This window comes from Ammodytes marinus (genome assembly GCF_949987685.1).
Source record: "Ammodytes marinus genome assembly, chromosome: 19".
In the NCBI taxonomy this organism is placed as follows: Eukaryota; Metazoa; Chordata; class Actinopteri; order Uranoscopiformes; family Ammodytidae; genus Ammodytes; species Ammodytes marinus.
Window position 1 is genome coordinate 15,942,984 of NC_137223.1, and position 14,916 is coordinate 15,957,899.

Sequence of the window (14,916 nt, forward strand, 5' to 3'; positions counted from 1 at the left end):
AATCCAATACAACCGGCGAGATAAAAAAGCTCCCTCAGAAGTTCACCTCGCACCGACACGTACCGGCGATTCCCCTTAAAGGTGTGAATAAGGGGGGCTTGCGTACGTGTGCTTACGAGCAATTTTATCTGAGGAGCTCGGGCTGGTTTGAGTGAAGGGGTCAAGCGGGAGCTGATATGCTGCCAAGGTTCATATGGCTGATGGATGGCCAGGGTGAGAGAGGCCATTGGAGTTCTACAGACAACACTTCCCTTCTCACTGACCTGCTTGGCCCCTCTACCTGTGATAAACTGTCTCTTGTCACAGATTATGATGACTGCCCTCTTTTTCTGTTGTGTGCTAACAGGAGGTTCCTGGCACGGAAAATGGCCGTGTGTGTCCTTTTTAGTACTTGATTGATAATCCTATACTTACTTTAAATAATGGATTGACTGTCACCTCTAAACATGATTATAAAAGGCTTTAAGCCCTACACACGCAGTATTACATATTGTAGGATTGTAAGGCTTTATTCCCCCCCACCCCCGACCCATCTGTGTATACATGAGCTTGTGAGAGTGTTTGTGTGTAAAAGTGAGAAACAAAACAAGTATTTGTGTGTCTGTGTGAGAACAGTCTGAAAGCTCTTGTGAAGTTATACAGGGGCAGACAAAGCGAGGAAGTTTAGCTACTGGTCATTGTTCAAGTGCTCAGTTAGGTAACACTAATAGATTGTGTGTGTGTGTGTGTGTGTGTGTGTGTGTGTGTGTGTGTGTGTGTGTGTGTGTGTGTGTGTGTGTGTGTGTGTGTGTGTGTGTGTGTGTGTGTGTGTGTGTGTGTGTGTGTGTGTGTGCCATCGGGTCCACTCGGGGAACTGTGCGGCTCTCGAACGAGGGCCCCCGAGGTGCCTCACTACGGACCGGCATGTTCTCCCACGCTCTGCAGCGTTTTGTGTTTTTCTTCACACACACACACACACACACACACACACAGGCCAGCCTCACCTCCGTCCCTTCCCTGCTAACGGCTAACAGACAGGGCCGTGCGCTGATCTGAAATCAGTATATCTGGCCACAGCCTCTCGGTCCGTCTGGTCCCCGACTTCTTTCTCAGCCTCGGTAGGAAGGAAGTGACCCAACACTCCGGCACCCGTCCTCGGCTGAACACATTGTTGCCACATCAAGGCCCAGATATGTACAGTAGCCCAGCTGAAGTTTCCCACCCTCCCTCTCCTCTGCACTCCCAAGCCCCCACACCTTTTTGAGAACAAATGGCAGAGCTGAATGACTGTTTGTTTTGAGCACCATGGCGTGAGTACAGGCTGCCCCACCGATATCGACGGAGGAATCTAATCAGAGGGCTTAATAGGAATCAGGACATAGAGGAGGAAAAACAATTGAGGCTGTAATGTCTGTGGCCTCTTGATTTATTTTGTTATGGATGTTTTAGTGATGGCAGAACTTCCCCCCTAGAGGCAAAATGTTTTTCATCCAGAGAAAGAATAAATGATCTAACTCCTACTGTATGTTCATATTGCCAATGATGTGATACTGCTCCATCATAGCAAAAGCTGAAGATGAATGCAAGGTGTAAGGAGCCATGAACTGAACCCAAGCAGATATGCAGCTACCAGGAAAACGACAGGAGAAGATGTTTTGGCTATAATTAGAGAGACATTCCAGGCTGGTTTGCTTAATTGCTGCCGTACCGCGGTCACCTCTCTTTACTTTCCTTAAACCTCACACAAAGCAACAATTGGGTCACTTTATAGAGACAAATGTTTTGCTTAAATGGTATGTGTCATGTTCAACAGTTTGCCGTGGGAGTATTTGCAGAACATTCCAGCGTGACACGGAAATAACCTTCCTCGCCGTCTGTGTGGCCTCCGCACCGCTTTAGCTAATTAGAAGGAACCGCACCACAAAATGACGGCTTTCTCACTATAGCGCAGACTCTCTGCCTCTTTTTCTAGCTGTATCGTGAGCTGGGAATTGACTTATGTGTGTCTCAATCAGACTATGAGAGAGAGAGAGAGGGAGAGAGAGAAGCCAGTCAGGTCTGGCCCACATCAGGCTGTGGGAAATGCAGTTCTGCCTTCCTGTCCCATCAAAGAAACTCTGCTCTCCAGCAAAATGGCAGGAAGCTTCCCTGGCCCTCTGATAGACGGGGCACAAAACAACACAGACGGGCCAGCCTCACCACATCACCGTCTGACCCACTCAATCTGCATTACACTGGCACCGCTCACCGTCTGCGCAACTTCAGCTCTTTCTTTCTTTCTTTTTTTTTCTTTTCTTTTTTTTGCCAGCAGAGAAACAGCAAAACAAAACATCCAGCCAAGTGTGTAAAGGGACCGGGAGGTTTTGATTTCCTCGACCATATTTATGGCTTTGAATGTTTCCACTAGGAGGAAAAAGGTGCATTCACTGATACTTAAGAAACCCAAAGCAGACTGAAGGGGGAGACATTAGCCACATTATACCTCCTCTGATTAGATCTTAGAACATGGAACCAAAGTTATATGTAGCTCAGGCTGCCCCTCTGACTGAGTGTGTGTGTGTGTGACTGTGTGACTGTGTGTGTGTGTGTGTGTGTGTGTGTGTGTGTCTGGAGTCAGTGCTGGCCAAGGGTAGCTAGCCGTTATCTATCTTAATGACAGAGTTCATCATGGTCTGCTGTGGTGTGGAGAGATTCTTCATCAGACTGTCTGTCTTTTCCCTTGCTTAACAGCTCCTAGAGAAACCAAGAGAAGTGGCTCTTCTAGCTATTTGAGGGGGGGACAGTGATGTATCTGCAAACATGTTCCATATATATGTCTACATGCACACAGGAAAGCAGTCCATTACTCATTTGCTGTCACAAGCAGTCACGCAGACGTATATGTGGGCGGTGGGGAATGCATGTTTGTCATTTTGGCTGTCCTCCAGAGTGGAGATACAGTGTTACTACAGTGGATGCAGACAGATTTTGTGGTTTGTGTCAAACTTCACCAAGCCTCTAACAAGAAGCTGCTATCGTCTGTTTTCACTTTCACTCCCTCCCGGCTTCCCAAAAAACCTTCCCGCTGGCATCTGGCTCTTAGCCTGTACGGATGCGGTGGCTGCGGGAAAATTAAGTTTAAGTCCGATTTTTGTCAATACACGCAGAAGCAGCAAAGTAGTGTCGGTCTAATATTTCCATCATCGGGCACTGGCGAACAAGTGTTGCCCATTGACTTATTGATTGCACAGTGTAATGTATCATTATACAGTGAGGGGCTGATGCTCGGTTCGATCGTTGATTCGACCCCGCTCGCTGGCCCCCCATCTGTCTCTCTTTCTCACATATCCGCACCCATCCATCTTCTTTCATCAGCTCTCGATTTTTTTCTTCCTTCTGCAATCTCGCTCTTTTTCGATGGCATCTGGCCCCTGCCCTGACTGGCTTTCCTCCCTGGCAAAAGGGCTGCTCCACAGGGGAAGGGGGGGTAGACAGAACAGGACAGAAGATCGTAGCGGCAAATTAATGAAATTAGCGCAGTAGTTGGTTTGGGAGTATCAGGCGCCAGGCACCAGGGCTGGGCCGGGGTTAATTAGCTGGCAGCAGGCCTCTAATTGGGTCAGGACCGTGTCAGGCCCCTGGCTCTGGCCCTACAGGGATTGGATTACACTGTCAGGGGACAGACAGCAGGGGGAGGGAGAGAGAAAGGGAGAGAGGGAGGGATGGAGGAGTGTGCTATGGATGTGGTAGAAAGGGGGGAGAGAGGAGGGACAGGGAAGTGTAGCCTAATCTGCCAGCAGGAGGTGGGGAGGGTGAATACTACACTGTTACACTGGATTGGATTGAGGTGCTGGGTGGGTAGGTGGGTGGTTGTGCTATGAGGGGTGGTGGGGGGCAGGGCAGGTGGTGAAGCTTGATATGTGTATCCATAGCAACGGCAGAGTGGTGTGACACCGCATGGGATTTGCTGGTGTTTCGGGGTGCGGTCTTCTTAACGCAGTCCTCCTTGTGCTCGTCAGTGCACAATTAGAAAGTTGTTTTGTGTTCAATTTCGGGGCAGTTCAATCCAAATTTTCATTTCGTATTCAGACAGAAAATTGTCCTTCCACATTTCCTGCTGTTTGGTTTTTGTGTGAGGTCATGTGAGGCTCTTTTCTTTATGTTTTCTCTCTTTTTTTAAAATAATAATTATAATATATATAGGGGAAGGTGGGGTGATTTGTGCATTTTGGAAGTTGCAAAACCCCTTGTTTCTAGAAAACCGTGGAAGAAATTGGAAATGTGACCACATATTTAAGAAGAGCCATCCATTTGACTCATCCTGTAAAGAAGGGAGACACAAGGAATAAGATATAAGCACATTTAAGCTCAAAAAACTGTGTTTTGCCTTTCAAAGTAAAATTTCCATGATCAAGGTTTTTTGATTATTGTGTCTGAACAATTATAGACACGTTTGAAAACATTTGACACATGTTTTAGTGCTTTGGTATGCTACACTTTGAGTCTATATAGTTAGCACAATGTCAACCCTAAATTGCTGCATCATGCCTATTATCCAAAATTCTGGGGATGGGGTGATTTGTGCGCAAGGGCCTGGGTGAGTTATAAGTAAGTAAGTAAGTAAGTAAAATGTATTTATAAAAGCACATTTATGACAGTTTGCACTGTCCAAAGTGCTGTACATAGTGCATTCAGTAGGTAAACAATGAAGGTAAAATAACAATAACCAAAATAAAAGACGTAAAGCCCATACATCCACATAAACACAGATAGTAGTGCAGAGGTAAGTAAGTAGTGCAGAGGTTAATGGGGAGGAAACACCAGGGTGTACATATGGGTTTTGAGCCTTGATTTAAAGGCAGAAATGTAGGGGGAATCACATTTGTCAGGTGGCAGTTGGTTCCACAAGCACGGAGCAACTAGTGCAAAGTACATTTCTGAGAGTTGTGCCAGTGGCATGGCTGTATACACTGGTCACCAAAAGAAAGTGATAGTCTACAGTAGCTCAGGAGAGAGTGACATCTCAATTCCACTTATTGACACCACTGATGAGAGTTCAGATGGCCAGAAAGATGATGATGGTGACTTTGTCATTGTGACAACTTTTTTTCCGAAAGCTATATTTCTTAAACAGTTTATTCCAGATCCAAAGTTTTTATTGCCAGGGATGCACAACATCCTGAAATATATGTACATATTTGAGTTGGAGACATAACTGTCAAGGCCTCACTTTAAAATCACTTTGAGTAAAAAGTTGCACAAATCACCCCACCTTCCCCTATATTTTTTTTAAAGAATCTTTCTCTTTTTTGCTGGAGAGTTGGCAGGAAATGTGGGGAAAGAGGAGGGAATGATGATGAGAGCTGGAGTCAAACCGGCGAACCCTTTGGGGCTCCTTTGGTTCAGCCATATATATGATTAATATGTAAATCTCTTACGATGTAAACACATTTTGACTGAATTTTAACTGAACAAACCCTTAAGGCCAAATTATTTAGAGTGCCACACAAGCGAGGTGTGTGGACATATCCATTTGAACTCTTCTTAAGCCCTACATAATCCACGGTACACGCATGCTATCGCATCCAGTTTGCTTACATTTATGTCCCATGGTCCTGCATTTCACTGCGGCCACACGCAGCTTATACTGTAAGCCATAAGTGTTATGTTGGAATGAGACGGACCACCAAAGCTCTCCCAAATCGCAATCATTCACTTTCTTGGCTTCGCTTTATAGGGAATGGCAGCAATATTTAGGAATAGGGATTTTCTGCATGCAGGACTAAAATGTTTTGAACTCGTCCACCTCTCTCCATAAGCCACAGCACCGGGCTTTGGGGAGTTTGGACAGTCACAGGGGTGGGGATTGAGAACTGCCTCGTCATTTCTGTCAGACATCTGTTTCCCTGCTTTCCTCCCATAATGTATCCTCTCTAATTTCTCTGTAGGTAGCATTCCAAACATGTAAGTCATCAGATTGTGTCCACCACAAATATCAAAATCTATGAGAATATCATCATTGTAGTCAAATATCAGAAGGTGGCCTTCTCAAGGAGCGGGGGCAGCCCTCCTATTAACTCTCGCCTTCATAATCCAGGCATAAACAAAAAGATTAGCCCTGACTGACATGTTTCTTCATACTGAAATAATAGCATCCCACGGTTTAACATGGGATTTTCAGATTAACAGTTTATGCCCTTCAAGAATTAGTTTAAATACATCCAACGTTAGTAGTCCTGTTTGGCCGCAGAAAATCCTCAGATTGGGGCTTTTAACCCATCTTCAAACATGACATGGGTGTCTGGAGGCTTAAATATAATCTGCTAAACAGAAGCAGATTGGTGGCAGGGGTTGAGCAGCAATATTGCCTTATATGAGCATTCGCATCTTTGCCAAATTGTGGTTTTTGCATCTGGGTGGTTGGCAGCATGATCGGTCGACAGTGGTTGGTGCTCCGTACTGAGCAGCGGGGCCCGGTTAGACTGGCACCTGCGGTTTAGAGGCCCCCGTCTCATCCCAACCACGACACCACCACTGCTAACATGCTAATACCGCCGCTGTTTAGCTGGAGCCACCACAGACCCCCTTTCACTTCCCGTCTGTCCCTCACTGTCTGGACCCTATTTCTTTTCTAATACTCTTGTCTGCATGTCTCCCCCTAGCTTCCTTTTACTTTTTCAAATTCACCCACTTTATTGACGCCAAAGCCAATTTTAGGCTTTTGATGGCAGCAGCATACAGTGTTGTACTTTATTGCGGGTGCGCTGGTCTCTTTTGTAAGCGCACATTTAGCCACAGCAATATAACAACAGTACAATAAATCTAGTAAAGTTGGACCTCCTCCTTCACATTTGGTTTATTGTCTCTTGCTATTAGGTTTTTATTAGTGTCTTTTAGACTTTGCCCGCAATTCTCCAGCTGTCTGGAGAACAACCAAATAAGTAAAAACAAATAACAAGACATCAATTTTAACTTTGTTTCAGAACTCATCTTGTAAACACTTGCCCAGGAGCTTTAATCACTGTGTGACCAGGGCCCAATGTGTTAGACAGGCTCCATAGTGACCTGGAGGTGAGCTCTCCAATACCTCCCCAGAGTGTTTTCAGTTGTTCATCTGTTCTATTAGTTCCTCTTTAACACCTCGACAGGGCCTGACCTATTTTCAGGGGGGCCTATACCAGGGTCACAGGCCAGGGTTCAGCCTGGGTACACATTAGCATAGGATGCTTCTGGTTTAAAAAGAAAGAAAGAAAGATCCAGTTGGGTTTTGTGGTTTTTGTTGGATCATCAAGTATACTGATTGTCTAGAAGCAATGACTTCAGATCAGGGCGTTCCAGGTATTGTGACACAGGACGTTTTTCGTATACTAGTGTCATCACAGCCTCAGTTTAAATCTCTGACCTTGTGTGTTGGTTTAATGGAGCGTCATTTTAACGCGGTTGGTTACATTACATTGACAAAGCAAGGAAATAAGACTTGGAAATATTTAGAAGCCCAGCAGTCTCACTGTACAAAAGGGCCTGGGAACAAGTGTCCAACTGGAGTGTGTGAGCCGGGCCAAGCCTGACTCTCCCCGAGGGACTCTCTTGTAACCCCGTCACCTGACCCTGGACCTGGCCTTAGGTTTTCCCCCGCTCGGGGTCACGACCCCCGTGCTCAAACACCATAGCGTGCCTGTCAGCGGGTCGATGGCTGCCCCGGCCCTTTTCTCATTCTGCCATTGTACCAGATGACGTTAATTCCACATCAGCTGCACGTGGAGGGAACCCACTTTAACAGCAGACCCAGGATCAGATTGCTCCCCATTTGCTCTCTGTGGTCGATCCTTTAGAGGGCCCAAAAAGAACATCTGATGTGGTGGTGTTGGCAGTAATGTGACCAAGACCAACTGCCAGGCCTATGTCTTTGTCTTTTGTGCCTTTTGTGCCAAACAGAGTGTAAATCACCTTTTTCTCATAATTTCTCTTTTTTTCTTGTTGTTGTTCATTCTCTTTTGTCAATTTCTCTGCTCTCATCAGTCGGCCCAGCCAACAAGGGCACATGCCTTATTTAAAGATCAGGGACAGATTTAGGAGGATTGATCCGTGGCCTTGATCCACTCTGGTGAAAGGCTCTTTATCCTAAAGAATACAGTCTTATCCAAGACTTGTATTGATTAGAGGAGAGTTAATAACATCTGAATTGATTGGGCTGCCTTTCTCACTTTGTGTATATTCTGCCAGTAAGGTTGAAATGTTAACACACTAAATATTTGCAATGTGGGAAAAGAGTGACATGACAAGTGTTGATTGTGGATTTCTTAAGAAAAATAAAGCTCACATATTTGGATACTAACTCAAAGAAGGCATTTTAAAACTTTGTGCTGATCATTCTCACCATGCGAATTGAGAGTAAAGTGAATGCATCAGTTACTTGGGTTTCTGACATCTTTTATTGTTTTCTTCTTTTAGATAAGGAGAGCCTGATCACAGACAGCGGCAAGCTCCACACCTTGGACATCCTGTTGAGTCGGCTAAAGGCCCAGGGACACAGAGTCCTCATCTACTCCCAAATGACCCGCATGATAGACTTGCTGGAGGTATAAACAACACACATGCACGCACACACACACACACACACACACACACACACACACACACACACACACACACACACACACACTGCAAGTCTGCAACTGATTATCAATTACATTTTTTGTAATTTGACCATAATTGAACACTTTAAAATATGTTAAATAAGAATCACGTGTGTAGCAGACACCTGTTCCAGTTACCAAGATTATACATTTCTTTTTGAAAGGATAAATGTTTTCTGACATCACACCTTTAATATGTAATTTGCATATATATCCATATACTCATGTTGCTCCAAGCCAGAGTTGTTTAACCGGTCGGCTTAAACTGGCAAGATATTGAGCTCCCATATCTCTAATCGGCCCTACATCAGACGGCTAATTAACAGGTCTGGGCTAATGAGCAGGGTCTCATCTGCAAGGGAGGCAGCCAGATGGGAGGGATGACTGGAAGGAAAGAGGAAAGGCGGAGGGGAGATGGGAGTGGCATAACCTTTTTGGTCTGAAAGAGTGAAAAAAGCTGCAAAAAAAACTGGAGACAAAGGTAGTGGAAGCAGGGGGAGGGGGGTTGAGCAACTCATGGAAGATCAGCACTGAGCCAGAAATGAGAAATGCCAGGGTGATTTTTTTTTTAGCGACTCTTGTTTATCTACACGGGATAAGTGCTCTTAGCCGCTTTGATGGGTGCAGAGTCAACGCAGATATGTCATCATTATATCGTTTGGGTAATTTGCGAAGAAAGGGACTGTTGAGCTCATGTTGAAGGAAACCAGTGCGTCAAAGTCATAGACAGGATTTCTCTGTGTTTAAGCGTCTTGGTTATCCGTTCAGAGGGTCAGGGGCAATAACAGTTCATATCGTTTGTAAAAACCTGCGTCACTGCTCTCCGGCGCAAAGCAATTACGCCGGGCGGTCTCGTGTCGACAGCCCTCATTGCAACGCTCCATTGTTGCCTCCATATTTGTTGCAAACATCACCATGGAGCCAAAAGCCTTAGGCGTGATGTCATCGGGAATTCCTTCCCCATTCACACGGTGCAGTACTGTTTCCACAGCCAAAGCTTTGGATGGCTGGCTGACGGACCCAGCCCAGGTGGTTAAGGGCCGTCTTCCTGTGTGTGTCTGGAAAACAGTGGGAATGCCTTGTGTTTTAAGGCCATAGGAAAACAGCGGCGGTGTGGGAGTGCTCAAGATAATGCAGGCAAGTCATTCTGTTGTTCATGTCCTTCTCACCTGTAGCATTCCAAGTCCTCAAAGCTATGATTTCCAAGTCTAATGAGGCAATACTGCAGCGCCTTATTTACTGCATAGGTGACCTCATACAGGCCTGGCAGGCTTGGGACAGCAGCTCCTCTACTAATGGGTTAAAGAGATTCCACGAATGAAATCATATATCCACCCAATCTGGCTTCAGTTTTCCTAGAACATACTGTGTAATATTTCTCATTGGTCACAGTTGGATAAAAAAAAAAAAAAAATCTGCAGATGGAGTTGATTTCCTGAACATCAGACTGTGACAACGAGAGAGAGAGCGTGAAGGAGAGGCTGATGCTAATCTCCGTCATTAGCGTCATTGTTTTGGTCGCCGGCAGGCTGCCGGTTCTCCTGGTGACATCAGGCAGTCGGGTGATGGATCGCTGAGATCCGGGTGGGCCGAAGAGAAAAATAATATGGTTGGCTTTTCTCTGGCAGCAACAGATAGTGGAGCAGGAGAGCCAAGTCACTGCCCTCATGCTTGAGTTGTGTGTCTGCGGCTGCCCAGACTGCACTTTACTGTTCTGCAAGTCTGCGGATTAGGTTACAGCGCTGCCGGGAATGCCCACGCTGACTCGTTGGTATTGCTGCCAGAAAATCAGCAGCATTTTTTTATTAAAGAAGATTTTTATCGCAGTTTACAGAAGAACAGCTTTCTCCCTGTCGCCTCTCTTTATCTTATTTTTATTTAATGTTGCTGCTTCACTGTGATTGTAAATACAATAGAAACTGGTAATCTGTGACGAATGAAGAGCCATGTTGGTGATCAAATGTAGTTTTATTTATCCTGAGCGTTAGCCTTTGAGGATAGTGTTGCACTTTTTCCAGGCTTTTATCAGGCTCCACAATCATGCAATAGTCAGTACTATTGTGGGGTACTATTTTTTTTAGATGTGACTGGCCCAGAAGTCCATGTGTTTGTTCACTGATATGAAATCAATTATTATTCCAACCAATTTAGAATTGCACACCTGTCACATTGTGGGACTCATGATGGGCAGTTTAAAACCAAAGCCATCATCGTCAATGCAGCCCAGTACATTCTTCTTCCTTGTCAAAATGTGGCTCACACGTAACCCACAATGCAACTTGTCTGCAGACATTCAGAGATTTGTGTGGGTTATGCTATTAGCGGTTAATGTAGCCAAGCAGGGATGAAGAGTGGCCTAAAGCTCTATTATTTTTAAATTCCACATCCTTAGACTGATAATCGTTTTCAAACTTGTCGTTTGCAGGCCCATCATTTATGGCAATTCATCAGACATTGGGCAAAAGCTTTTTCAACATTTGCATCTGTACTCCACAAGTCCTGTTAACAAACCTTGGTGTCTAAAATCTGTGGAGTATAAAGTTAACTTTAAATTAAATTGTATACGATTTGAATAGCTTTTCCGATGTTGGAACTGTATTTATTATGGCACAGAGAGGAGTTATTACACCCTGGATGAATTGCCTATGGCCCTATGATGACCTCTTTTACAATGCTGGCAATCTACACTGTTCGCTGGCTGAAATGTCTGTATAGCGCCACTACGTCATGTTCTATTAACCTTTTTGCTGTTGTTGGGTTGGGAACAGACCTAATAACTACAATAAACATACACTGTGACCATGTACTTATAGGATTTATTTTCGTGTCTTGGGGGATCTGTAATTGTTTGGAAGTGCCAACTCCAAAGGTTTAAAGTAAAACTTCAACGTGCAGACCCAAATATTAGACAGGAAATAGGTGATCTCATCATTCTTTTAAACAAATGTCTGCTCTCCCATGCCGCTTTCCTCCCTCACGTCATTTTTGTCAGACATCAAACCATAAACATGTATTTATAACTAAATATAATACTGCTGCTGACAGTTAGTTGAACAACACTAACATGTTGTCCGATCAGGTTGACCTGAACCTACACCTTTTTTGATGTAGAACAATGGAACACATTACAGAATCAGTGAGAAAGTACAGAAATATAGCAGCTTCACTTGCGATTAGCACTGACTAAAACACAATACCAGAGAAAAATGCCTGCTGTTGATGTATAGTTTTGTGTGTGGGCAGCACTCTTTGAGAAAGTCCACAACTGGCCTCAACAAGCTTTAAAACATGGCAGTTGAAGGCTGTAGAGATTAGAATTGATTATGTCTAAAATATCTCAGATAATCTCTTTCTCAAACTTTCTTTCTGATGATTTAGACATATGAGATTTTTTAATTTTTTTTTAAAGTTTAGGAAGGTTGAGCGAGGCTTTTTCTGTAAGAGCAACAATATCTACAACATCCTGCTGGTGGGATATCAAAAAACCAAATTCAACAAGGTCGGCCGCAGTTTTGGCGAGCAAGCGGGGCTAATGGTCCCTAATGTAGTGTTCACTCAGAGCAGATGGGGCTGTTGGGAACAGAGCCAGAAAGACCCACAGAAAGAGGAGGACTGGAGGGCCCAGAGTGTCAGGACAGGGGTGTGGGGGGGTCACAGAAAACATAGTGTCAAATCATTGCCATCATTGGTAACGATGGTGAGAGGTGAATTGTGACGTATGCCAGTAATTGTTTCGTTGGGGGGGCACTGACATGTTTGAGTGAGGAGGAGGTCGAGGGGTGGAGGGCAGTGCTTAAAGAGAGATCAGCGTGTCACCTCACCACTGCTGTTACACTTTAGCACCTCTCCCATCAGACCGAGCACACACACACACACACACACACACACACACACACACACACACACACACACACACACACACACACACACACACACACTCTTCGCAGAACAGTTTAGCAGACAATTTAGGGGGGTGGGATTGAATATCGAATTCTGCATTTCTCTATGTCTCTCCGGGATTGGGATTGAGGTTTCACTGCAGCAAATGCGCCTAAAGAGATGTGGGATTCTGATATTTTGGACACAAAGATACTGACGGATTAAAATTCTCAGGTTAAAGATTAGTATTTCTTGACCCTTGGAACTCAACAAGTAGACCTGCAGGGCTTATCAGCTCCTCAGAGGGAGAGCTAAATAGCTCTGCATATTTGAGAATATATTACAGTTAGAATAATTTTTCAAGATCCCGGTTTTTGGTCAAGATCGAATGACAAGAGTATATAACTTTCAGTAGGTAAAGGTGATCCAGGATGGTTTTCAGCAAATATTTCCGCTTGTTATTTCACTGAACTAGGAAATACAACAGCACATAAATGTCTCAACGGTTTCCCTAACTGTCTTTTTCCATCTATTCCAGGAGTACATGGTTTATCGTAAGCACACCTACATGCGCCTCGATGGATCCTCCAAGATTTCTGAGCGCAGAGACATGGTGGCAGACTTCCAGAGCCGGTGGGTAGAGACAGATACAATCTAAAGTGTGTGTGATTGTGCGCAGGAAACCAGCCCCCCCTCCCCTTTGCCAATAACCAACAGTAAATCTGCTCTTTTTGTATATTGCAGCAATCAGTGAACAGCTTAATCTCTACATGTGTATGTCCAAATATGTGCGCGCATGAGTCCACACATGCTCTGGTTTACATTAGTGCACAGCTCTAAGGCGCCAGGGTGTTCCTCTGGTTTTCGTGTTGTGCGGGGGCGGGGGTGTAGGTGAGAGAGTTTGTGGGGCTATTGAAACAACTTTATTCCCTGGAAGTTCAGCGTTGGTATCGAGTACGGCTTTCATTTCGCATGGCATCTCTTCCCCTAAAGTCTAAATGGACATTTGAAAAAGCTGTGCCATTGTGAATCTAAGCCCAGTTTTGCTTCCAGGGTTAAAGCGGCTACGAGTAACATTTAAATATCTTTTAAACAGCCTCATGTTTCCTCTGATAATCATAAATTACCTTTAACAGCAAACGAGACCATCAGTGCAAAGAAAGACGTTTTTAAATAGTTTTTATTACTGCTTTTGGTCTGGTCGCACACCCAGTCCGATTTTCGGTTCGCTCGTGCAGGCTCTATGGTCACATATCCGTATTGGTCGCAGATTTCAGTGTGGCGCAACAACGCGATTTGAGAAGCTTATCCCTCCAGGTGAGGGAAGTGGAGCGGGAGCCTTGTTTGAGACAGTTATTTGTCGTCATAATGACTGATAACGGGGCTGAACCATCAAAGAAAAAAAAGAGAATGCAATGAAGAAAAGCTAAAAGGGAGAGAGATATAGGCTACGGGCGGGACGAGGGCGTTGCCAAGCCACGTGTATACAATTTCACGAGAGCGAAACTAGACTGCAGTGTTTGCTTCTAAATGAATGAGCGGTTGGTACTAACACAAAGTTTGCTTTGCTTCACCATCATCAGATAACCATTATCTGAAATAGTCATTATTTACATCAACAACACAAACACATTACCTCATCGTGATCCATACTAACTGCCGTCTCTCGTTCATTCGCTTTCTGTGAGGACACGTAATCTTTCAGCTCCGTGAGAGAGAGTAGTTAGGTGACACTGCTGCATCAACTCATTGCAATCAGGTGTGTGTAGCACTGACTGGCATTAGTTGATGTAGTGTCAAAACCACTCTCACGGAGCCGAAAAGAGTCCTCACACTTTCAACACACGGACATGCACTATATTGCGCCCTTCTCAGTTCACACTCGCACGCCTGGCACGAGCTAGAAAACAGCTTTGCGACAGCGGGCGTTGTAAAAATACTACCGCTTTTGTCCAAAGGGGACGCCAACGTGCCATGTTACTCGTAGTGGCTTTAAGTTTGCCTTGACAGTTATTTTGAGAATGGTTTACAGTGTAACTTAATTTGATGCCATGATAATGTATGTGGGTGTTTCCACTGTAGAGTCGTAAAATGATACCTTTTCAAATGTTGTTTCTCCCTCTCCTTCCCCCACTGCACTCTGTAGGACGGACATCTTTGTCTTTCTGCTGAGTACAAGGGCCGGAGGGCTCGGCATCAACCTGACTGCTGCTGACACCGTGAGTCACTGACATACTTCGCTGAAACAATGTCAAAGCTTCAACAGCACCAACACTTCCTAAATACAATCAAATGTGTTTTTTCATGTACTAAATCATAGATAGAGAACTACATGTAGAGAGATAGAGAATATATTGTATTTATATAGCTCTTTCCTAGAAAGTGGCATAGATGGATGGATGGATAGATTGATAAATAAATAGAGAAAGTGTAATCTCCCTTT

The 14,916-nt window shown here is 44.6% G+C and overlaps 1 protein-coding gene across 4 annotated transcripts in view; it reads left to right on the top strand.

Annotated features, from left to right (window-relative positions):
• ino80 (INO80 complex ATPase subunit) overlaps nt 1–14,916 on the top strand; it is a 44,655-nt gene that overhangs the window by 21,410 nt on the left and 8,329 nt on the right. For all 4 annotated transcript variants that reach the window (XM_080047352.1, XM_080047353.1, XM_080047355.1 and 1 more), the window contains exons 28-30: nt 8,410–8,537; nt 13,012–13,106; nt 14,620–14,692. In XM_080047352.1, coding sequence (XP_079903478.1) covers nt 8,410–8,537; nt 13,012–13,106; nt 14,620–14,692 — 296 coding nt within the window. The remainder of the gene's footprint in view (nt 1–8,409; nt 8,538–13,011; nt 13,107–14,619; nt 14,693–14,916) is intronic.